The sequence below is a fragment of the Calliphora vicina genome, chromosome 1 (assembly GCF_958450345.1).
Source record: "Calliphora vicina chromosome 1, idCalVici1.1, whole genome shotgun sequence".
NCBI classification, from domain to species: Eukaryota; Metazoa; Arthropoda; class Insecta; order Diptera; family Calliphoridae; genus Calliphora; species Calliphora vicina.
The window spans coordinates 37,007,300-37,032,636 of NC_088780.1; the positions used below are offsets into that span (position 1 = coordinate 37,007,300).

General features: G+C 30.0%; 1 protein-coding gene across 4 annotated transcripts in view; it reads right to left on the reverse strand.

The window, feature by feature from the left end:
* Window positions 1-25,337, reverse strand: part of Cdep (Chondrocyte-derived ezrin-like domain containing protein) — a 94,248-nt gene that overhangs the window by 33,075 nt on the left and 35,836 nt on the right. For 3 of the 4 annotated variants that reach the window (XM_065508732.1, XM_065508724.1, XM_065508750.1), the window contains exons 2-9: window positions 14,358-14,590; window positions 14,070-14,291; window positions 13,039-13,282; window positions 12,796-12,956; window positions 12,632-12,706; window positions 793-899; window positions 488-603; window positions 156-420 (exon numbers count right to left, since the gene is read on the reverse strand). In XM_065508732.1, the coding sequence (XP_065364804.1) occupies window positions 156-420; window positions 488-603; window positions 793-899; window positions 12,632-12,706; window positions 12,796-12,956; window positions 13,039-13,282; window positions 14,070-14,291; window positions 14,358-14,590 (1,423 nt within the window). The remainder of the gene's footprint in view (window positions 1-155; window positions 421-487; window positions 604-792; window positions 900-12,631; window positions 12,707-12,795; window positions 12,957-13,038; window positions 13,283-14,069; window positions 14,292-14,357; window positions 14,591-25,337) is intronic. The other variant, XM_065508740.1, reaches the window with a different exon arrangement.

The window sequence follows — 25,337 nt, forward strand, 5'->3', positions numbered from 1 at the left end:
CTAATCACTAATAATGTTTGAAAACTTTCTAAAAGTTTGTAAAGAGAGACATTTGCATAGAGTTTTAGTTGCTCTTTCCGCAAATGCATCTTTAAACACTCTTAAAAAGAGAGCAAATCTAAATAATAAAGTAAACGAAAAGCTGTAGAACTTACCGATATTGTGATCGTTTTGATGCGCACGACCCGGATCTTGAGCGCGTTGTTGTTGCTGTTGGGGTGTTAGATGATGAGTGTTGTTGGTGTTGTTGCTGTGTTGGGGTGAAGTCCATGATTGTGGACCCTGAGGGGAAACAGAGCGATTCGCATTCATTTGATGGTCCGCCACACCCGCTGCCGAGTGGTGTGATTGTTCCGCCGAGTCCGGCGATGCCGAGGCATAATTCTTCGTCTGATAAATCTCCACCTGGGCTGCTGTGACCTTTTAACACAAAAAAACAACAAAATTAAATTCTACTTAAACGATATGAAACTAGAAGAAATATTACTTGAGAATGCTTGCGGTCGGTAGGATTGCCTTGTTGGCGATCCAAGGTATCCGCTCCCCTCTTCGTCAGAGAAGGCGTCATCGAGTCGCTGCATTGATTGCGATAATCCCAGGCTGCTAAAATTTGTAAAGCAATAATTTAAAATTAATACCAAACTATTTCAAGCTGATGTAGTAAATTAACAAATTTGAAAATCTAATTAGCTACTATTAAAAATGTATTTTTAAATAATTAAAAAAACTTAAATAAAAAATAATCATAAAATTAAGAAAATTAAACAGAAAAACTAAAAAATAAATACAAACCGGTATCGATTGGGAGTAAGGGATTGGCTGAAATGCTGGAGTTCACATATGTATGCGATTGACTTCGGCTACTTGCATTCAATGGCCCTTGCCGGAATGATTGTGACCTGCAGCAAGAAAAGAAAAGACAAGAGGATAGATACCACGTTTTTCTTAGACAAATTTTATCATCTTTTCATTTAAATTTTCGTTTTTATTTAGTATTTTTTTTTTTGCTCTAGTTTAGATTTAAATTTTAAGAAAATTGCTTTTAATTTATTTTTTGTTTTAAATTGAAATTAAATTTAATTTAGTGATTTAATGTGGTTTTTTTGCATGAAAATTGTTGTTTGTTCTGTTTTTTTTTTTGGTTTAGTTTCAATAAATTAATAAAAAAAAAAATAATAACAAAATCATGTAATAATATGGGAATAAAAAATTAATAATTAAAAACTAATAAAAAAATAATTGTCAAAAACTAGTACACGGATCTAAAACTACTGGAAAATACATTTAATTTTATAGATTTCAAAATAACTACAAAAATAATTTTCTATTTAGAATTTTGTAAAGTTTTCAATATTTATTTGTTTGTGTGGTATATCGTCATGTGATAAACCTAGATCTAGATTTGAATTGATCTAACTTGAACACATACATATACCGGTGCACCGACATTTGAAGCAAGGGACCTTACTATGATAATTTTTCATCTCCTAGAGCATTTCTTTAACCAACCCAATAACAAAAAACCCCCAACTAAAAACTTGTTTTTTCGACTTTTGGCCGGACAAAGGTGCTCTTGGCCGAACTGTGCGGTGTTCTAAATATCAGTTAATAATTGATTTTAAGAATTTATTGAAGTCCATATTACATGAATGTATAACTTAAAAATGAGGAATTTTTTTAAATTTTTAGATTTTATTTTGAAACATTTGTGGGTCAGGTCAACAACATCAGTTTATAATAATTATTAGTTTACTTATAACTAGTATTTATCACAGCGCCCTCCTTCGATGGTATAACACTAAAAAAACGCCACCGAAGTAAAATAATTAAATAAAGGTTGTTGGCTTGACTAATGCGCCATCTCCTCACCAGGGGCGCTGCAACCTGCACTAATAACAAACATAACGCGCAATTGCAGAGTTGTCAATTAAAAATAGCTTTTCTCCTCCTTCCATCACCTTTTCTTTTACACTCTATCCCCTTTGCAAAGAAAGTAACACAATTATATGTAGGCATATTAATTGCCTGAACAAATAAGAGAGCTAATTCGGCTGTGCCGAATCTTAGATACCCTTCAACAAATTATACTTAAAAATTATTTTTTTTTTAATATTTTTAGGTAAACAAAATTTTATTTTTTTTTTCTTTGAAATTTTTTATAAAAAAGAGTTTTTAAAATTTATTAAAATTTTTTCTTTTCGAAATTGTTTTTTAAAAAACTTTTTTCCAAATTTTTCTTAATTTTTAAAAAAAATTTTTTTTGGAAAAATAATTAATGACAAAAAAATTTTTTTATAAAAAAAAAAATTAGGGTCAAAAAATATTTTCCCCGATTTTGACCCATTGCAGGTCCAACTTACTATAGCTTTATGTACATCGTTGCAATGGACTTTAAAATATCTATCATTAGATATCCATATTGTCTATATTAATGGCTTAGTAATCCAGATATAGATCAAAAATGGGCCGATTTTAAATAGCAATCGAGCTGGAAGATTTCCCGATATATTGATGTATGAATCATGTATGCAAGTTATTTAGGGGCTACGGAAAGTTGATTTCAACATAGAGACGGACATGGCTATATCGACTTCGCTATCTATAACGATCCAGAATATATTTACTTTGTGGGGTCGCAAATGAAAAATGTAGAAATTCCAAACGGAATGACAAACTTAAATATACCCTTGCCACTCATGGCGAAGGGTATAAAAAAACCAATATCGGATACTCTGTTCCAAAGTTAAGCATATCCCAGAGGGAGCGCTATGCAACGATCAAAACAAACAGTAATGGGAATATAAGTCCAGACTTTGCCCCGAGCGTGGCAAAACTTCCCACCCACTTCATTCTAAATTTTTTTAACAGGTATTGAAACATTGGCCGATCGTTGTCATGATGAAATATTACGGTTTCATGTCTGGCCGCAAATTCTGGTAGTTGTTCAACCAATGCGCACTTCAAACGAATCAATTGTGTTCTGTACCGGTTCCCTGTGATGGTCTGGTCAGATTTTAGCAGCTCATAATAGATAGGCCCCTTTTGCTCCCACCAAATACAGAGCATTACCTTAGCGCTATGGATATTTAACTTTGGTGTCGATTCGGCTGGATGGCCGGGCTTCACATACGATCTCTTACGCTTCGGGTTATTGAAATGCATCCACTTTTCGTCGCAAGTAATGATTCGGTTTTAAGCGTTTAAGCATTATTTCGGACAAACAAAGTCGTTTTTCAAGGTCTCTAGACTCAAATTCGTATGGTACCCAATTTCCCTGCTTTTGGATGAATCCTGATGCTAGCAAATGTTTTGAAATTGCTGCTTGAGTTTTACATCAATCATCATGTAGTAATGCCTTCAATTCTAGGTCTTCAAACTTTTATGGCTGGCCTAGGCGATTTTTTCCATTTTTTTATTAGACCAATTTTGTCCATTTAAACAGAAACAACAAGGAATATTTGGGACAAATTTCATCCCCGTAAGTCCCTGTCGTGCCCATAACAGTATATTTCCCTATTTTTTGTTGGTGGATATAATGTTCATATCTTGTAGCGTTTTACGTATTTTCTAGTTGTGGGTCTTATGTAGGAGCTATGTAGAATTACGGATTGATAGTCACAAAATTCAGTAGTGTATTTTTTATAGATATCGATTCATTACAATAAATAAAGCACATGGTCAGACGTTGGAAAAGGTGGTGATCTACCTAAATCAGTTTTTAGCTATGGATAAATGTATGTTGCATTTTCTAGAGCAAGATCCATACATGATGTTAGTGTGAAAGTGATTCATGATGATAAGGGCTGTTCCACAGTATTCTCAATGAATATTGTCTATAATGAAATTTTTTGATTATTTTTAGTTAACTTATGAAAATTATTCATATTTGGTTTAAATCGAAGTATCTAAAGTAAATTTAAGTAAATTTTAGTTATTGCATTTTGTTATATGGGGGATTTCATGTCAAGTGAACCAATTTTTAAAATCGATATCTTCCGATCGTGATGAAATTTGCACCAAGGTTAGACCTATTGTATAGTAATACAGACACAATTTTTCAACAACTCTCCAGAACTCTCTGAGTTATAGGGGGTCAAAATTAGACATGTTGGCCAAACAGGTGTTTATTTCTTATCCATGTAACTTATTACTGTTCTTAGCAAAATGTGTCCCAAATAGTTTAGATAGTTACTTCTTCAGTCTTTCGAAAAAAATATTTAAAAAAAAAATAAAATATTTTTATATATTTTTTCCGAAATCAAAAACGTTTTTGACTTTTTTTCAAAATGGGCCTTTTTTTCTTAAAATAAAGCTTAGATATTTTCCTTAAAGACCTATTTGGTCACTTAGTGGGAAGCGAGTGGGATATCTATCAAAATAAATATCTTGTAACTCAAAACATAAAATTTTTGACTTTTTTAGCAAAATCAAAAACTTCGTTTTGATTGAAGAAAGAGCTATCTAAACTATTTGGGACACATTTTGCTAAGAACAATAGGTAATAAGTTACATGGATAAGAAAAAACACCTGCTTCGCCAAAATGTCAAACCAAAATGTGACCCCCTCACCTCGATATTGTTGAAAAATTGAGTCTGAATTACTATCCAATAGAACTAACCTTGGTGCAAATTTCATCCCGATCGGAAGACATCGATTTCAAAAGTTGGTTCACTTGACATGAAATGCCCCTTATATGTCAATTATTTGTTTGTAAATAAAATTGTGTATTTCATTCTATAAAGAAATGAATTAATTAAATAAACAAAATTGTTCTTCCTTGTTCCTTAAAAACCATTAAAAAATTCTTTAAAATTTTTTATTTATTAAAACCTAGATTTTTCAACTTTAATGATTTGCCTGACATGGGTAGGCTTTTCAACTAGTTAAAAAATAAAATGTTTAAGAAAAAAATGTTGGCATAAAATGTGTGTCACTAAATAATTTTGAAATGAAAACTTTGCAGGTGATCGCAAATACTTTGCAAAGAGAGCAAATACTTTGCAAGTATTTGCTTAGGGCAAAGAGAGATTTGCAAAGAATATTGTAGAATAGATACTCTTATCACAAATGTAATTTGATAAGTGCTAACTGAAAAGTTGATAAGTTGTTTTGGGAAAAAGTGACCTGGATAGTCTCTCATAGATATGGAAAACAGTACCCGTTTTGCAGCTATTTTAAAATTTTAATTTGATATGTTTTTAGTAATATAATAATAAGCCACAAAAACATATAAATTACCGTACAATATTTTATGACGATCGTCCTATTATACACTCGAAAATACATACATTAACACTTCATTTCCCACTAAGTGACCAAATAGGTCTTTAAGGAAAATATCTAAGCCTTATTTTAATAAAAAAGGCCCATTTTGAAAAAAAGTCAAAAACGTTTTTGATTTCGGAAAAAAAATATAAAAATATTTTATTTTTTTTTTAAATATTTTTTTCGAAAGACTGAAGAAGTAACTATCTAAACTATTTGGGACACATTTTGCTAAGAACAGTAATAAGTTACATGGATAAGAAATAAACACCTGTTTGGCCAACATGTCTAATTTTGACCCCCTATAACTCAGAGAGTTCTGGAGAGTTGTTGAAAAATTGTGTCTGTATTACTATCCAATAGGTTTAACCTTGGTGCAAATTTCATCCCGATCGGAAGATATCGATTTTAAAAATTGGTTCACTTGACATGAAATCCCCCATATAACAAAATGCAATAACTAAAATTTACTTAAATTTACTTTAGTTACTTCGATTTAAACCAAATACGAATAATTTTCATAAGTTAACTATAAATAATCAAAAAATTTCATTATAGACAATATTCATTGAGAATACTGTGGAACAGCCCTTATCATCATGAATCACTTTCACACTAATATCATGTATGGATCTTGCTCTAGAAAATGCAACATACATTTCTCCATAGCTAAAAACTGATTTAGGTAGATCACCACCTTTTCCAACGTCTGACCATGTGCTTTATTTATTGTAATGAAAATTGCCAGCCTTATGGGGAATTGTGTTCTGCGGAAAACGAATGGAAGGTCTGGATTAATAGGTCAATCCTCGGGATAAATGCGGGACTTCCTTCGGCAGTGCCTGTCAGGATATTTGCACATACATATGAGGTTTTTCGAAAGTTTGGTCACCTGAAATCTTGTGCCGTTACAGAGTCCTCAACAATACAATTACAATAATCTTGAGATTAAATTTAAGAGGCGGCATTCCAGGTGAATAGTTATTCCCTACACCACCATAGTGGGGAGGGTATAATGCGTTTGTGCAGATGTTTGTAACGTCCAAAAACATTAGTCTAACACAAACCTTAAAGTATACCGATCAACTTAGAATCCCTTTCTGAGTCGATTAAACTATAACTTTTTTTTTGCAAATATCAAAATCGGCCTAGCATAGTTGAACAGACCATTGAAAGTTATTTAAAAAAAGGGTATTACTTTTTCGCGGTTTTCAAAAAAAATTTGGAAATAATTTTTGTTTATCCAAAAAACTAAAATATTTTTTTTTATCAATATATCAACCTGGATCGAATCTATATTTAAAATTTGCGGTATCGGGAAAAAATCCGCTTTTTTTACTATAAAAAAATAAAAATTTGAGAAAATTATGATTTTAAAAAATCGATTTTTTAGGTTAAGTTTTTATTCCAAAATGACCCGAAAAAATGTTATCGTAAATAACACAACATTTGGCATCGCGAGGAGCTAGGGCCAAAATTTGATTATAGCCCTTAAACCTTAAACCATACATATAATTTGTTCGGCCCAAGGACGAAGCCTATTGAAATTGGCTGAAATCGATCCATTATTTCACCTGGCCCCCATACAAATGTCCTCCCGAAGTTTTATATATAAAAAATTCATGTCACCAAATTTTATTATGATCGGTCCATAATTAGTCATAGCTCCCATATAAGATCCGCTTCCGAAAATCACTCACGAATATAAATTATTGATATTTTAAAATAAAAATGCTTTCGTAGGGTATTATAAGGTCGGCCAGAGAATGACAACAATGACTGAAAAAAACAAAAACCTTTGAAACATTTTTTCAAGATGATTTTAATAGGAGAGAACACTAAAATGTTACTAATTACGTGAATGTATTTAGAGTTTATTACATTTTAAGGGCAAAAATATAGTTTAAATTTTTTAATTTAATTTGTATATTTTAGGCTAAGCATGTAGTATGAAATGAATTGGACCTCTGATTGTTTTTTTTTTGCTATTACCAAATTGTTTATTAAAACCGAATATATATTTTCTATTAATTTTTTTAGTTTTTGTATACTTATATTTTCAGAATACATACTATTGTTTTACTATAAGAGAAAAATCCTTCACGTACGGTATTTAACTTTCTTTGTTATAAAATCATCCAAAAAATTAAAAGAAAATTTAACGGCTCTCACGATTTGCAAATTTTCGCATATTTTTACATGTACCTGAAAATTACTTCCGTTTTATGCCACGTACGATATACCTTTATTTCGCTCGATATTTTGGACAACAATGTTTCGAAAGAACTTACATAAAGACCAAATTATTTTTCAGATACACTTATTTTTGCAAAATCTATAGGCGTACAGATGTCACGCACGATGACATGGAATTGTCCATATCTTACTGGCATTTCATTAATGCATTCATTGAAATTGTTACGGTTTTGTAGGATTAATTAGCAACATTGACCAATTAAAAATAACATACTTATTACTTTACTAAGCAAACCACTACGAAGTTATTACTTAAACATTTTAATAAAGCAGAAATATAATAGAAAAAAAAATGTCTAAACCTGATTGAAAAATTAATAATGAATGTGCTAGATATGGAGCTATACTAAAAGTAGATAAGGATAACAACAGCTATAGGTGAAAGGTCATACATATACACACACAGATACAAACAACTATTAATTATTAACTCTATACATGTAAACAAACGAAGAGAAACAAGTGTTTAAAGAGAAATATTTACTAAAAAAAAAGCAAAATAAGAAAATATAAAACACACACATACATACATATACACATACTAAGGTCAAAAAAGGATACACACATATACTATCTACATATGTATATAGGAATACTTGTACATGTAAACTATGAAATATTAATGTCTCTTGGAAACTATTACAAGTGTCAACTAAAAGGACGAACCAAAAAAAAAGGAAGAGAAATACACAAAACACACTAGGTAGGTAATGGATGAATAAATTTAAAGTCATTGGATGATGTGTTGATGTGATAAACTAACATTTGCTACGAGTAAAAATCAAACATACAATTAAACAAGGAACATGTCCTGGCATGAATGAATGAAACATCTAGATGTGCATGATCATGAGTATGACAAATGTTTCAAATGAAAATGAAAATATAATATTCAACTTAATGTGAAATTAAAATATTTAAAGCTAAATTAAAAACAATATACAACAGAATATTTAATACTGCCAATTATTTAAACATTTTTCACAAATTGCAAATTGAATGGGGGGAGAGAGCTTTTGGGAGGGAAATTATTTTAGAAACTTAAAAAATTATTTAAAAATTTTAAACACACAAACACTTAGAACCCAAAAGAAAACAAGAAATAAACAAAAAATTATAAAAAAAACAAAAATAAAAATTATATTTTATTGAAATTTAAAAAAAAAAAATAAATAATAATTTGTGTTTTTTTAAACTTTGTAACCAATTAGTTGTTTAATATTTAAATATATTATTTTGTTTTTTAGAAATCCTCTTCTCTTTTCTAAAATTGCTTTTCTTTTTTTTATTTTTGTTTTTTTTTTTTGCTGAGTTTTAAATTATTTTTTGTAAACTTCTTTTGCACCATAAATTAAATTAATAATGTATATGATTTTTGTTTTTTTTTTTTGAAATAGAAAATTACACAAATTTTGAATAAAAAAGTATACACATACAATATTTAAGTTTTTGTAGCCAGGTTTGTATTTTTTTTTTTTTTGGGTAGGAAAAAACGTATTTTTTTTAGAAAAATTTTGTATTTGAAAATCAAGTTTGGAACTTAAACATTAAAGAACCAAAAAAATATTAATGGTTTTGATGCAGGTGATACACGTAAAATGAATAAAACCAAAAAAAAAATAACGAATAAATTGTTTTTAAAAAATTTTGTTTTATATTAAAAAAAAAGAAATTAAATGTTTAAAAAAATTAAAAGCAATTTTCTAGAAAAGACTTTTAATGAGTATAAATATTAACAATTAGTTGGTGTGACAAATATTTTATTTATAATATAATTTTATAGTTTTCTAAATCTTCCCGGTCTAGCACGTGTTTTTGGAATTTACCACATGAACGTTATTCGATTTCAAAAGAATAGACTTTTCGGTTAATTTTTAAAAATTATACAATTTTTATATTTTAATGGAATCTGCTTTATTTTACATAAAGTGTGTTCAAATTCAAAAAAAGAAATCTGTAAATTAGAAAGTGATCGTTCTATAAAATCTACAAAGCAGATTCTGTGATAACCTTGAATAATTGCTTCATTAAAATGGAATTCCTTAAATATAAAAAAAGAAATTAAGCCGAGGCAAAACCTTGTCAATTTACTCTCTACCAGGTGAAGACATTGTAAAAGTGACAGTTCCCTTTCATATACAGATAATTTTTTTAGGTTTTTTTATAATTTTGGTAAACAAAATGTTAACTTAATACAATGTTGCCAGTAATATTGGGTGTATGACTTAAAAATGTGGGATTTACAATGGCGTATCTTTTGAACACGGTTTTTGTATTTAATAACTTATATGTGTCATTTTGAAAGGTATCTGTCATTTATTGAACATTATAGTGTAAACAACAAAGTTTTTTTTGCTTCGAAAATGTCGAATTTGTACCAACAAAGTGTCTTATGCGATAAGTTTTGCTTTACTTCTTTATTTTATTTAAAAAAGTAAGGGAATTTTTAAATATTTTAGGTAAACAAAATTTATTTTTTTTACAAAGTTGTTTTTTTAATTTTTTGTAAAATTTTTTTTTTCGAATTTTTTTTTAATTTTTTTAATATTTAGCAAAAAAAAAATTGGTTAATTTTTTCATTTTTTGTAAACATTTTTTTCGATTTTTTTTTATTTTTTTTTATTTTTTTTTTTAAAAAAATTCGGGTTAAAAAATATTTTTTCCGATTTTGACCCATTGTAGGTCCAACTTACTATAGTCTAATATACGTCGTTGCAAAGGTCTTTGAAATGTCTATCATTAGATATCCATATTGTATATATTAATGACTCAGTATATCTAGATATAGGTCAAAAATAGGTAAAAAATCGAGGTTGTCCTGGTTTTTTTCCTTATATCTCAGCCATTTGTCGACCGATTTTGTCTCGATTTTAAATAGCAACCGAGCCGGAAGAATTTTGGAGATATTGATGTATGAATCGTGTATGTAAGTTATTTGGGGGCTTCGGAAAGTTGATTTCAACAGACAGATCCATAATATATATACTTTATAGGGTCGGAAAATTATATTGTGGAAATTACAAACGGAATGACAAACTTATATATAGTGTCGCTGAAGCACACCAGTTTCAACATGCGGGAGATGGTTTGTGCAGTTCAGAAGTAGTGATTTTGCATGTTCGAAATGATGATTGAACGCTATAAAAGAAATACGGTTTTGCACCGATTCATTACTTGCGATGTAAAATGGATGCATTACAATAACACGAAACGTAAGAAATCGAATGTGAAGCCCGGCCAACCAGCAAAAACGACACCAAAGCCAAATATTCATGGCGCTAAGGTAATTCTCTGTATTTGGTGGGAGCAAAAGGGTCATATCTATTATGCGCTGCTGACCAGACCATCACAGGGAACAAGTAAGGAATGCAACCGATTCGTTTGAAGCGAGCATTTGCCGAAAAACGCCCAGAATATGCGGCCAGACATGAAACCGTAATATTCCATCATGACAACGCTAGGCCTCATGTTGCAATACCTGTTAAAAAGTATTTAGAATGAAGACGTCTATTTGTTTCGATCGATGTATGTTCCAAAAAAAAAAATCATTTTCAAAAGAAAAGAGTTAATTTTGCAATATGTCAGAGTATAATTGTCACCGTTATTTAAAAACTACTGCATATATCCACATATAACACAGATATGAATCAGCGGGTTCCAGTAATATGGCAATAGAAAACAAACAAAAGATAATTTGAAATGTTTGTGGTTTGGAAAGAGGGTCAAATATATACCATACTCGTTGAATATTGAAGAATGTATTTTTTTCGCTCTGCAAACCACAACCATTGAAAAGTGGTTGTATAACGTCAAAATAACCATACACTTTTTCGAGGACTTTAATTATGAAAAGTTCTTCATTTTCTCAATTTTCAAATTCAAAATCGATTAGTTTTGTACTCTTAAAAGGTTTTGTTTAACTAACAGGACAAATTTGAATGATATCGGTTTAAAATTGTGTGCGTTATTGTGAAAAAACCGGGCAAGGTATGGTAAATTTTTGAAATTTGAATTTTCGAATGCGTATAACTCAATAACTGTAAAAGATAAATAGCACACACAACTTTTTATGGGACTAATTGATCGATTTATGAATATATAAAAATCTTTTGCATGTCTGATGTGTCCTACTTTGAGGCCGCTGTGAGGGCTGTGAGGTCCGTTGTCAAATCTGTAACTCCAATATTTCTCTGCTATGCCTATATGATCAGAAGATTTATTTTCTTCCCCACATTAGGAGGTCTAAAAAACTATCCGTAACTGCTACCGTGAACAGATTATTTCCCAACCCTTGTCGTGCCTGTATCACAATACTGTATATTTGTTAAAAGATATTTGGTCCCTAGCGATCTATGGTTAAGACCGACTAAGGTGGAACAGTTTCAACAGATCCCATTACCACAAAAGATATTTCTGAATTTACCTAATGTTTATCACATTTGTTTCAAGGTAACAAAATGCAATTTTGGTATCATTTGAAAGTTTTTTGGAAGGTCAATCAATTGGCAAATCTGCAGTGTCTTCATCTTTAATTTTCAGATTGCTATAGACAGTATTTTTAAAGTCTAAACTGATCGGAATTATAATTCTGTATGTATATATATCATTGAGTCCTTGTATTTGACTTACAAAAATATAAAGGCTAATAAATTATATAACAGCAAAAAGGTATTTCTCTGTGCTTTCGATGAATGTATAAATAATTGTAAGAAATTTGTATCAGTATATAAAAATTATAAGAAAATGGAATATTAGTTTATCTAATTCTTTACAAAAATATTAGATTTATGAAATTTATTTAAAAACTTTTAACTCTTTAAACTATTTCTTTAGTACAAATTGATTCAATACAACTATATATTACTGTATGCCCAGCCTTAATCTAATCATAGGCTTTCTTTTAAATAACTTTTAAATTCTATTTAAATAAATATAAATTGCATCCTAAAAGCAGTATAAAAGTAATCATATTATTGTCACACCCTTTCTAACTCATTAAAAGACTTTACTGTTTCATTTTTTTTGTATATAGTTTTCAACGAAAAAACAAAAGAAAAAATTTGTAAAAATATAATTAGAAGTGAAAAGAAATAACTTCTTTTAACTTACCTTTGGAAATTTTGTCTTTTTACATAGTTTTCACGAACAAAATCAATAATTTGTTTTTGGGTACGGCCACTATAACTATAAATTACAAAGGAAACAAAGGCAAAAGAAAAAAACCAATTAGTAAGATTAAGCCATAAATATGTATGAATAATAGCCGCACTTACCGAAATGAACTGCCTCTAGACATGACTCTGGTCTTGCGACGCGGTGTATTTTGGACAATAGTGCAACGGAAGAAACCATGATTTTCTACACATTTTTTCCAAAAGTTTTTACATTGATTACGGCCAGGAAATAGAAATTCTACCGTATTATTATAATAGCCCTAAGGAATAATAAAAATTCGATATAAGTTAAACCAATTTTTGATAGTTTTTTTTATGGAAAAATTTTGGTATTTAACTTACATAACCTTCAGGATGTAATTTAACTAGGAAACGTTTACGTTTAAATGATATTTTACGTATTTTAGCCCAAGAGAATGTATTGATGCGCGTTAGATTTTGGAAGACTGCTATACCCATATGGGCAACGGCTAAATTTAATGGCATGCCATCATGATCCATGGCAGGATGCATTTTCATGCCATATAATTCACAACGTCTGGCGGTTTCTAAGAGGTTTAAATCGGCTTCGGCTGGAGATTGGCCACTGTAAGATAAGAAATGAAAATTAATTATTTAAAAGCTTTTCAAATTAATGAGTATTCTGAACCGATCTTTCACTGCATTGTTAGAGTACTTTCCATTTGGTTTACAAAATTTCGAATAAAGAGATGAATTATCACATTCATGATCGAGTAAAATTGATCGAAATTTGAGACAGTACACAGTGGGGCAATTTTTTTTGGAAATAAATCTCGCATTTCTCAACGTCTGGTCCGAGTAGGATAAATTTTGGCGTGGGCATAGTTAAGGAGTATTCGAGTTTAAGTTATTAAAATGGGCCCTACAAATGATCCAGGGGCTGTGCTATGGCGGCTCAAAATAGGGTACCTTCGACATGTAAATCTTGTTTGCAAGATTTTTATATTTTTAGAAAGCGATCGGCTAGTCACCTTTTCGCCCAAAAAACCGCTAAAATCTACTATTTTTTTAATATTTAATTTGAAAATCGTTTATTTTTGGATCCATAATTGATATTGCTCTGAAATCTTTTGTACGATATTCGTAATTTTGTTGTCTCACTAACGAAAAAAATTCGAGGCCATTCGGTTCAAAAGTATGATCTATATTTTTAAAAAAGCGGACCAAGGTATGAGAAAATTTTAAAATTTGAATTTTGAAATGTCTATAACTCGTAAATTATAAGATATAAATAGCGCTTTCCAAAAATATAAAAATCTTTAAAATCGGATGGGAAACAAAAAAAATGGATGTGTACTACTATAAAAATTTGCAGATCCATTCAAAACATTTTTTTGTTATCAAACACTTACACATGCTTTTTATGATTCTCCATGATTTTCCTTTGCATTGGTGCATCTTGATTTGGTACAAATCGATACGATGACAAATACGTATGATCGGGATAATCTTCCGCCACATAATCACCACAAGAGGCCTGCACTATATAGCTGGCCATGATGGCCGCCGTATTTTCATTGCACTGCAAACTGCCCGTGGCTAAATCACGTTTGACTTGTAAACAAAATAAATATCTAGAAAATAAAACAAAATTATTAGATTAAATGTGTAATTTTTGTTGTTGAAAATGTTTTACTTACCTTGTGTACTCCTCTTCCAATTGCGATGGATCTGGCGTATAGAATTTCACACAAAAACGTAACATTGGATCTACTAGGGATAGACCTACTTGACGATTTAAGGGCTTTTCTAAATCTAACCAATATTTAGTTTGTGTTGATTTCTCTTGGTATTCCAAGCCGAAATAATCGGCTTCCAAGAGATTTAATTGTCGGCAGACTTGTTCAAAGAGAACTTTTCCTAAAGCTTTGGCCTGCAAAGAGAGGAAAGAAAAAAGGGGTTATAAAATATATTATAATTGTTTTCTTATTTATACAAATGAATGGAATATTTTACCATAATTTGCATATATAAAATAAATATTAATGATCATAGAATTTTTAAAATATTGTTTTGATCTATATTAAACTTGCAATATTCATAAAAGATGAATAATGTCTTTAGAATAATGAATTCACAGACATGGAGGAATTCTTGTTTTTAAAGTATTTTATGCTTGAAATGCGAATTGATGCTGAGAGACCTTGAAAGACGATTTTGTATGTCTGAAATTCTGCTTGAATGCTATAAAAGAAAATCATTTTCATTGGATCCGAATCATTACTTCCGATGAAAAATGGATCCATTACGATAACACTAAGCGTAAGAGATCGTATGTGAAGACCGACCGGACACCATGGCGCACAGTGGTATTTTTTTGTTGGCAAAAAGTGTATTTTTTTTACAGTTATTTTTTTACAGAAATCTAATGATGCAATTCTGTAGAGAAATGTTTCATTAGTAGAAAACCATGATTTGTTTTCGAAAAAATAAAATTTTGTATAAAAAATAGTGTGGTAAAGTTATCTAAATATTATACAACGAAAACTGATGAAAATTTTACTACATTTCAGTTGTTTATACAATAAATATGGTTCAACTACCAATAGTTTTAGAGCATTTTTATTAAAATATAGTATTTTGAATTTAATAGGAAAGAAAAAATATTTAAATTACATATATATTTTAATAGATCTGAGCAAATCAAAATGGCTCCAAAAAATTTATCATTTGCAGTTTTCATTAGAAAAAAAATAAGTTATTTCGGTCTATCTCCGTGTTAGTACTACTACTAAATGAAACTTTGGAATATTTTCTTTAATTTTATGTAAAAAAATTCTGCGACTTTTTGCGATAGCTAAACAAACTTATAAATTTTGTGATAAAACTAACGTATTTTTTATGAATATTTACAATAAATTGCAATTACAATAAAAGGTTTTGCATACTTTTAGGCTTTTACTTTTTATATGGGGGAAGGAGCAAATATGCTCCTATACTTATGAAACTTAACAAATAGATTTGGATTTATATAAAACTTGTTTATGTCGAATTTCATCACGATACTATTATTTTTATGTGAGTTTTGAACGATAAAGCTATTTTCAGAAAGAGACCTATATGTGGACTAGGTTAAAATATGGACCTATTTTATTCATACTTTTTGGTATGATATCTGGGCACTTGAAACTAACATATGCAAAATTTAAATAATATCGCTGAATTATTTAAGAATTTATGACTGATACAATGTTATTTTGGAAGGACCCTTGTATGGGAGGTACCCCTAGGGACTATCCGATATGAACCATTTTAAATATTTAGCTTTTCTATATGAAACTAGCCAAGTGTACCAAATTTTATTATCATAGAAGCACTCCTTCTACTTTTTGCAAAATAATGTATGAACCCATACCACTGTGTGGCGCTAAGGTAATGCTCTGTATTTGGTGGTAGCAAAAGGGTCCTATCTATTATGAGCTGCTTAAATCTGGCAAGACCATCACAGGGAATCTGTACCGAATGCAACTGATTCGTTTGAAGCGAGCATTTGACAAGGAACGCAAAGAATATGAGGCCAGATATGAAACAATAATTTTTCATCATGACAAAGCTCGGCCATATGTTGCAATACCTGTTAAAAACTATCTCGAATGAAGTGGTTGGAAAGTTTTTCCTCACTCGCTTTATAGTTCAGACCGTGCCCCGTCCAATTGCTAAATGTTTCGATCGATGTAGAACGCTCTCTCTGGGATAGGCTTCACTTTGGAACAGAGTATCCGATATTGGCTTTATTCGTTCTTGGTCTCAAAAGTTATGATCTCTCAGGATTAGATGATACCAAATAGTCATCACCAATACCAGGGCCTACTTGTCCAACATCATACGATATCTTAAGTTTGTCAGTAATACTGACAGCCTGTGGAAGTTAAAATTTGTCATCAAGCCAGTCATGGAGGTTTCATTATAAATTTAGGAGATATTATCTTGCAAACATTTTGACATGTCCTAAAATAATCACTTAATATGTCATTCGGAAATTCCCATCTGATATCAAACATACATATGTATGAATTCCCATAAATTTTCCATAATTTTCTAAGGCATATGCTGACGCCTGACTGACGTCAGTCATTCAGTGATTGTCATTTATCTGTAAAGTGCGTAAACATTAGAAAACAATTTCATTGTCTTAATAAATTTGTGCCCAATTTCAAACTATTTATAATTTTCTAACAATTGTTGTTCATTTATTTATTGCTACATAGTATTTATTGCTATTATTATTAAATATTAATTTTGATCAATCAATTGTAGCGTATATACATAGTTTAATGTTTGATGAATTGTGATATGTTTTCTAACTAATTTTAGATTTGAATATTCATTAATATTTGATGTTTTTTTTATTATTTATTTGGTACAACTTGTTGATAAAATTATAAATTTCATAGTTTTAATGCATTTGCTGCATCATCTATTTCATTCATTGGTGCCCAAGAGACCAAATACATAAATTGTGTGACACACTCTCTTAACAATTGAACATGTTGTCAACAATTAAACTAAACTAAATTTACTTTTTTTTATATTATTTGGTTTATTTCTCATTTTATTTTATTATTCGAAACTGGGTCACTCAGTCATGCAGTTAGTTAGTCAGTCATTCAGTCATTCTGTTAGAGCTATTTTCTATTATACGGTTCTGTTTGAGATGACATTAGTTTTCAATCAAAATTGTTGTGCACTTAAAGTTCGTTTTACAGTAAGTGGTCATGCTAATAGAGATTTATATTAAATTACATCATGTTGTCTTGTTTGTATGTAGAAAATTTTAAAATTTAATACATATATGCAGTTGTTATTATATATTTAGTAAGAAATATAGAGCAAAGATTTGATTTGAAAATTAAATCTGTATTTAAGAAAGTTTTATTATAAAAAAAAATGTAGCTTAATTCACTAAAATCTTAATTTATAATTAAACAAGTTAAAGTGTTATATTCGGCTGTGCCGAATCTTGTTTACCCAACCTCAATATATAGTCTTGGTCTTCTATGGGGACTTGAAGCAGTTATGGTCCAAACTGTACAGAATTTGATAGAGTGATTAGTTTCTCAAAACTTTAACATTTCCCTCGAAGGTCGAAATGAATTCTGACCTCTAGTTTTTGTTCTGTCAGCTGTTTTGTGAGTGATGTCATAATTTGAGCACGTGAAATTTTGTTTGTAATTATACCCTTCACCTTCGTGAGAAGGGTATATATAAGTTTGTCATTCCGTTTGTAATTTCTACATTTTTCATTTCCGACCCTATAAAGTATATATATTCTGGATCCTTATAGATAGCGGAGTCGATTAAGCCATGTCCGTCTGTCTGTCTGTCTGTCTGTCTGTCCGTCTGTCTGTTGAAATCAATTTTCTGAAGGCCCCAGATATCTCCGGGATCCAAATCTTCAACAATTCTGTCAGACATACTTTCGAGAATTTTGCTATTTAAAATCAGCAAAATCCGTCCATAAATAACGGAGATATGAGCAAAAATCCGAGACAACCTCTGAAAATTTCATCAAAAAACACAATGTATTGCATGCTTTGACAAAAAAACAACAAAACGTATGGTTGGATGTGCAAGCTTTGCGTATTTTGTTTTTTGTGTTTTGTTTCTTTTGGCGTTGTTGTTGTTTTTTATACAACTAACCGTTTGTTTGGTTGTGTGTTGGTTTTTTTGACAAAAAAACAACAAAACGTATGTTTGGATGTGCAAGCTTTGCGTATTTTGTTTTTTTTTGTGTTTTGTTTCTTTTGGCGTTGTTGTTGTTTTTTATACAACTAAACTTTTGTTTGGTTGTGAGTTGGTTTTTTTGACAAAAAATCAACAAATCGTATGTTTGAATGTGCTTGTTTTGATTATTTTGTTTTTCTTTTGGCGTTGTTGTTGTTTTTTATACAATTAAACGTATGTTTGGATGTGTGTTGGTTTCATTGCCTTGCGTATTTTGTTTTTGTTTTTTCTTTTGGTGTTCTGTTTCGTTTGGCGTTGTTGTTGTTTTTTGTGTTCTTGATAAATTTAGGATGCTGTACGCTGAAAGTGGGCAATGTACATTAGGGTGGCCCTTAATAAACGAAAGTTGGATTTTGGCCATTCTCACCCCCCAGTTTGGTGAACATTAGTAAAAAAAATCATCCTGAAAAAATTTTAGGTAAATCGGTTGGGGTTAAGACGTGCCGCAAGCCCTCTGAAGTTTTGAGATGCATTTACAAGGGGAAAAAATTCATTTTTTTCAGTTTTTGTAAAAATTTTGCCATTAAAAAATTACTTTTGTAATTCAATTTAAAAGAATCGAAATGTGTACGTAATTGTCGTTCTAATGAGACATAAAAAACCGAAATCGGTTAAAAAATTTTAAAGTTATTAAAAATTCGCCAGGCCATTAACGTGTCTCAGGCCACTAGAACAAGAAATGTTGGAACAAAATTAACATATTTTGAGAAATATTAAAATAAAAGCACATTTTTACTTAAAATATGTCCATATTTACTTGTATATGAGTTTTTGTCTTCGTAGGATACCGTTAACCTATTCTTAGGTATGAACAAAAAAAATTAATTTTTTTAACGGCAGTTTCAAAACTCCATTTTCAAATTTTTAAAAATTTTGTTAAACAAATTTCAGAATTTTTTGATCATCTCATTGGGATTTATTAAGAATATAATAGGGAATACAAATATGAAAAAATTATGAAAATATCTCTTATAGTTTTTCCGTACCTGCGATTTAAATTTTGAAATTTTCGAGAAAAACCAATTATTTGGCAATTTTTAGGCCAATGAGCTCTATTTTCTTACTCTTATGAATTTTAAATTTAAAAAATTTTAAATTTAAAAAAAAAAAATTTTTTAAATTTAAAAAAAAAAAAAATTTAAATTTAAAAAAAAAAAAATTTTAAATTTAAAAAAAATAAAATAACAATCGAAAAATTTTTTTTTCCAAAAAATTCAAAAAACTGGAAAAAATTAAATTTTGTTTACCTAAAAATATTTAAAATTTTGAAGTATAATTTGGTGAAGGGTATTTAAGATTCGGCACAGCCGAATATAGCACTCTTACTTGTTTTTTTTCTTAATTAAAGTTTTACTATCTTTTAGTCGCCCGATCTATTCGAAATTTTTTTATTAGTTCATTTTCATTAGTTTTTCAATAAAACCGTATCATACCGTATCTTTTTTACACCTAATCCGGCAACAATGCCTTTCACCTTTTTGCACCTGGTTCCTAAACTTAATTTGCAAATTAGTTTCTAATGGCTGTTCTGAGTTTATTGGCTCATAATTAAACTAAACAAAATTATTCGACAAATTTTTTTAGCTTTTTAAAATTTGCGGGTTAAGTTGCAAAAACTCACTTTTTTTAACAAATTATCATATTCTTCATGCTATAAGTAGATCGTGAGGCATAAACATATTGTTACGAAATTGTTCTTGATTTCAAATATAACGATTTTAACGGCTGATTTAAAAGTAGTATAATGCTTTCAAATAGCAGTGCTGTAATAGCAAACTTTAACATATCTGTGGGCATTATTAACATTGAATAAAAGCTTTCAGTTGACCATTGATCGTAAGTTGGCTGTTTGCTGCGATCATATATTCGAATTCGAATATTCAGTTAAAGAACATTGTAGAAAGTACTCCTCAGATGGCGTATGTATTAGAAAGCTCTAGACAGTTAATGAGCAATCTAGAATGCAAATGACAGTGTTATAAATAGTGGCAGAGGTTGCAGTCGTGAGTGAGTTTATCAGAGACGCTATTCGAATAAACATCAACTGAGTGCCTTAAAGTGTGCTGTATTTTTCAAGTGAATTCGTGTACATTATAAAGTGTCTGTATTTCTGAGAATTTATAAACGTGTATAAAAAACATTGAGTGACTATTTAATTCTGTGGCAACTCTACATTTTAAATAAATAAAGAGTTGTTACAATTTTTAAATCAAAAGTATCCGGTTTATTTAAAGGAAATAAACAAACGTTTTGAAAAGGTTAAAACGTAACAATATTTTTATTTCTTATTTTAGTGAAATGGCATACTAAAGTAGCGTTTCAAAACACGTTAGTAAATAAAGATCAATTAAAAAAATAACTTTTGTGATAACATGATTTTAAAACTTTCCAGCCACTTTATTCTAATTACTTTTTAACATTTATTGCAACATGTGGCCGAGCGTTGTCATGATGGAATATTACTGCTTCATGTCTGGCCACATATTCTACGCGTTTTTTGGTTAATGCTAGCCTCTAATGGATCAGTTGCATTCGGTACAGTTTCCCTGTAATGGTGTGGCCCGATTTTAGCAGTTTTGCTCCCACAAAATACAGAGCTTTACCTTAGCGCCATGGATATTTGGCTTTGGTTTCGATTCGTCTGGTTTGGCCGGGCTTCACATACGATCTCTTACTCTTCGGGTTATTGCAATGAATCCATTTTTCATAGCAAGTTATGATTCGGTGCTAAAAAGAATTTCCTTTATAGCGTTCAATCATCATTTCGGACATGTAAAATCGGTTTTCAAAACTTCTCCTGTAAAATTTGTGTTTTCTCGCTTACGATAATTTGGCGCTAAGGGCTCGATATGGATATCTAATGATAGATATTTCAAAGACCTTTGCAATGACGTACATAAAACCATAGTAAGTTGTACCTACAATGGGTCAAAATCGAAAAAAATATTTTTTAACCCGATTTTTTTTTCACCAAAAGATTTTTTTCGCTAAATATTAAAAAAAAAATTTTAAATTTAAAAAAAAATTTAAATTTAAAAAAACAATTCAAAAATTTTTTTCCCAAAAATGCAAACAAAAATAAATTTAGTTTACCTAAAAATATTTAAAATTTGTATTTTGAAGTATAATTTGGTGAAGGGTATATAAGATTCGGCACAGCCGAATATAGCTCTCTTACTTGTTATCGTTAATCTAGTACGAAACTGTCGTAGGCGTAAAGCGTTTACGCCATTCACGATAAGGGTGAATGTAATTAATAGTAATGTTGCCACAATTTCTACTGCACCCAAGTATGTACTGGTTTTTACTGCTACATAGGCTGAGCTGCACATTTACGAATGTAAACATATATTTAGAATTATAGTTAAAAGTAGGTGGTATAGCTATAACTAAATATAAATTTTAATTTATTTCCATTCAAATTTCATTTAGTTAATTTTAATTTTCAATAATATGTAGTTAAACACATTTCTAAAAACTTTAATTGTTAGGCTTTAAATAACTATTTTACACTTGCATCATAAATAGAGTATGTAGTTATTTACTATACTATATTTATGTAAACTACAAGTACTATTTTAAACAGTGACCTTTAACACCGAGGTCTTTTTTAAAAATAGTATGTAGTAGCAGTAGTAGTATAAGGTTTTGCCTTTTTTTAATTTATTAGCATCCATAAATGGAACTCACACTCTACACCTAACAATAATATACAGTGAATGTATAGGCAAAACACTGACTGACCAGCAGCAGTTATGTAGTTAATGTAGGAGTAAGTAGTAGTTCATAGCAATACTAATATTTGTGCAAGTTGTGTTGCTAGTCCAATATTTAATATTGAAAAAATGGGAGTAAATTTGTACATAATTGATATGGCAAATAAATTATGCAAAAACTAATAAAAACCACTCAAACACAAATAGTTATACTATGTTCAGATGATTTTGAGTTTAGTGTTTCTAGTATCTATGCAGATATGTTGTATGATTTGCTGAAATTAGAAATTCTTGTATTCGTATGCGGTAACTAACACTTGTTCATATCATGTAGTCGCCATGGTTGACTATAATACCCAGCAATTCTGGCAGACTGTCCTGAACTAGTGATTTTACCTATCACTTAGCGTGACAACTATTAACAGAAGTAGTTACGTTATTAGTTATTTTAATTGGTATATGTCCTATGCACGGGGTCAATTGATATTTTTTGATTACAATAAGACTGTCTGATAACTGGTCCTAAGTAGTCAACGCATTGGATATACTGGTTACATAGAGTCAGTTACCTTACTAGCTATCTAACTGGTTACATGATCAGCTACATAACTAGCTATTATTAACATATACGGGTGCTAATTAAACTCAAATAGTCAGTTAAAAAGACATCTCATAGACAGTCCAAAAACCGATTGCTTGATTTCTCTCTGATCTCTCTAATAGATTTAATTTTTTTCTTTTCGAAATTGTTTTTTAATTTTTTTTAAAAAAAGTTTTTTCCAAATTTTTTTTTTTAATTTTTTAAAATTTTTTTTTGGAAAAATAATTTACGACAAAAAAAATGTTCATGAAAAAAAAATTCGGGTTAAAAATATTTTTCCCGATTTTGACCCATTGTAGGTCCAACTTACTATTATATACATCGTTGCAATGGACTTTAAAATATCTATCATTAGATATCCATATTGTATATATTAATGACTTAGTAATCCAGATATAGATAAAAAATAGGCCAAAAATCTCAGCCATTTGTGGGCCGATTTTAAATAGCAACCCAGCCAGAAGAATTCCCGTCATATTGATGTATGAATCATGTATGTAAGTTATTTAGGCGCTACGGAAAGTTGATTTCAACATACAGACGGACATGGCTATATCGACTTCACTATCTATAACGATCCAGAATAATGTGTGTGAAGTTAGCTCCGTCAGTTAGCTCCGTTTTTTAACATTACCTATGTTAATGTGTAAACTAACATACTTCGTACTCAAAGACTGTTAGGTTAACAGAGCTGCATTATTTTCAGCTCATTTAACATTTTATGATATAAAATCAAAATAAAATGGTTTTACCGATCATTCAGTTTAAATATATAATAACAATTTTTTTAAAAATTAGATAAAAAAAAAATTAAATATTTATTTATGAACTATCGTTGATTTCTTTGCTTTTAGCGTATTTTTATACCAGATACATGAGAGACACATGGACATGAAAAAAAATTAAAAAATTCTAAATTTTGGTAAAACTAGTCATAATAGGGTGGAAAGGCTTGATTTCAGAAATGTACAGTTTACATTCAGAATTTATTTCATATTAATTTAAAAATAGTGAAATTTCACATTTTGTTAAAAGGGCAGATGGAAATTTGGAAAAAATGGTTAAATTTTGGAATTGTGCTCGACCTTGCCCTAATACGGTGGAATGCCATTACTTCAGAGAGTTCAGAACTGTTTAGCATATATTTAGAATTTATTTCAGATCGGAGTAATTACACTTTTAAAATAGTGAAATTTCACATTTTGTTAAAAGGGGCACATTGAAATTTTGAAAAAATGGTTAAATTTTGAAATTGTGCTCGATCTAGTCCTAATGGATTGGAAAGCCATTACTTCAGAGAGTTCAGAACTGTTTAGTTTATATTCAGAATTTATTTCAGATCGGAGATATATAATTTTCCATATAGTGAAATTTCACATTTTTTTTAAAAGGGGCACATGGAAATTTGGAAAAAATGGTTAAATTTTGGAATTGTGCTCGATCTAGTCCTAATGGGTTGGAAAGCCATTACTTCAGAGAGTTCAGAACTGTATAGTCTATATTCAGAATTTATTTCAGATCGGAGATATATAATTTTCCAAATAGTGAAATTTCACATTTTTTAAAAGGGGCACATGGAAATTTGGAAAAAATGGTTAAATTTTGGAATTGTGCTCGATCTAGTCCTAATGGGTTGGAAAGCCATTGCGTCAGAGAGTTCAGAACTGTGAACCGTATATTCAGAATTTATTTCAGATCGGAGATATATAATTTTCCAAATAGTGAAATTTCACATTTTGTTAAAAGGGGCACATTGAAATTTGGAAAAAATGGTTGAATTTTGGAATTGTGCTCGATCTAGTCCTAATGTGTTGGAAAGCCATTGCTTCAGAGAGTTCAGAACTGTTTAGTTTATATTCAGAATTTATTTCAGATCGGAGATATATAATTTTCCAAATAGTGAAATTTCACATTTTGTTAAAAGGGGCACATTGAAATTTGGAAAAAATGGTTAAATTTTGGAATTGTGCTCGATCTAGTCCTAATGAGTTGGAAAGCCATTGCGTCAGAGAGTTCAGAACTGTGAACCGTATATTCAGAATTTATTTCAGATCGGAGATATATAATTTTCCAAATAGTGAAATTTCACATTTTGTTAAAAGGGGCACATTGAAATTTGGAAAAAATGGTTGAATTTTGGAATTGTGCTCGATCTAGTCCTAATGTGTTGGAAAGCCATTGCTTCAGAGAGTTCAGAACTGTTTAGTTTATATTCAGAATTTATTTCAGATCGGAGATATATAATTTTCCAAATAGTGAAATTTCACATTTTGTTAAAAGGGGCACATTGAAATTTGGAAAAAATGGTTAAATTTTGGAATTGTGCTCGATCTAGTCCTAATGAGTTGGAAAGCCATTGCGTCAGAGAGTTCAGAACTGTCAACCGTATATTCAGAATTTATTTCAGATCGGAGATATATAATTTTCCATATAGTGAAATTTCACATTTTTTTAAAAGGGGCACATGGAAATTTGGAAAAAATGGTTAAATTTTGGAATTGTGCTCGATCTAGTCCTAATGGGTTGGAAAGCCATTGCTGCAGAGAGTTCAGAACTGTATAGCTTATATTCAGAATTTA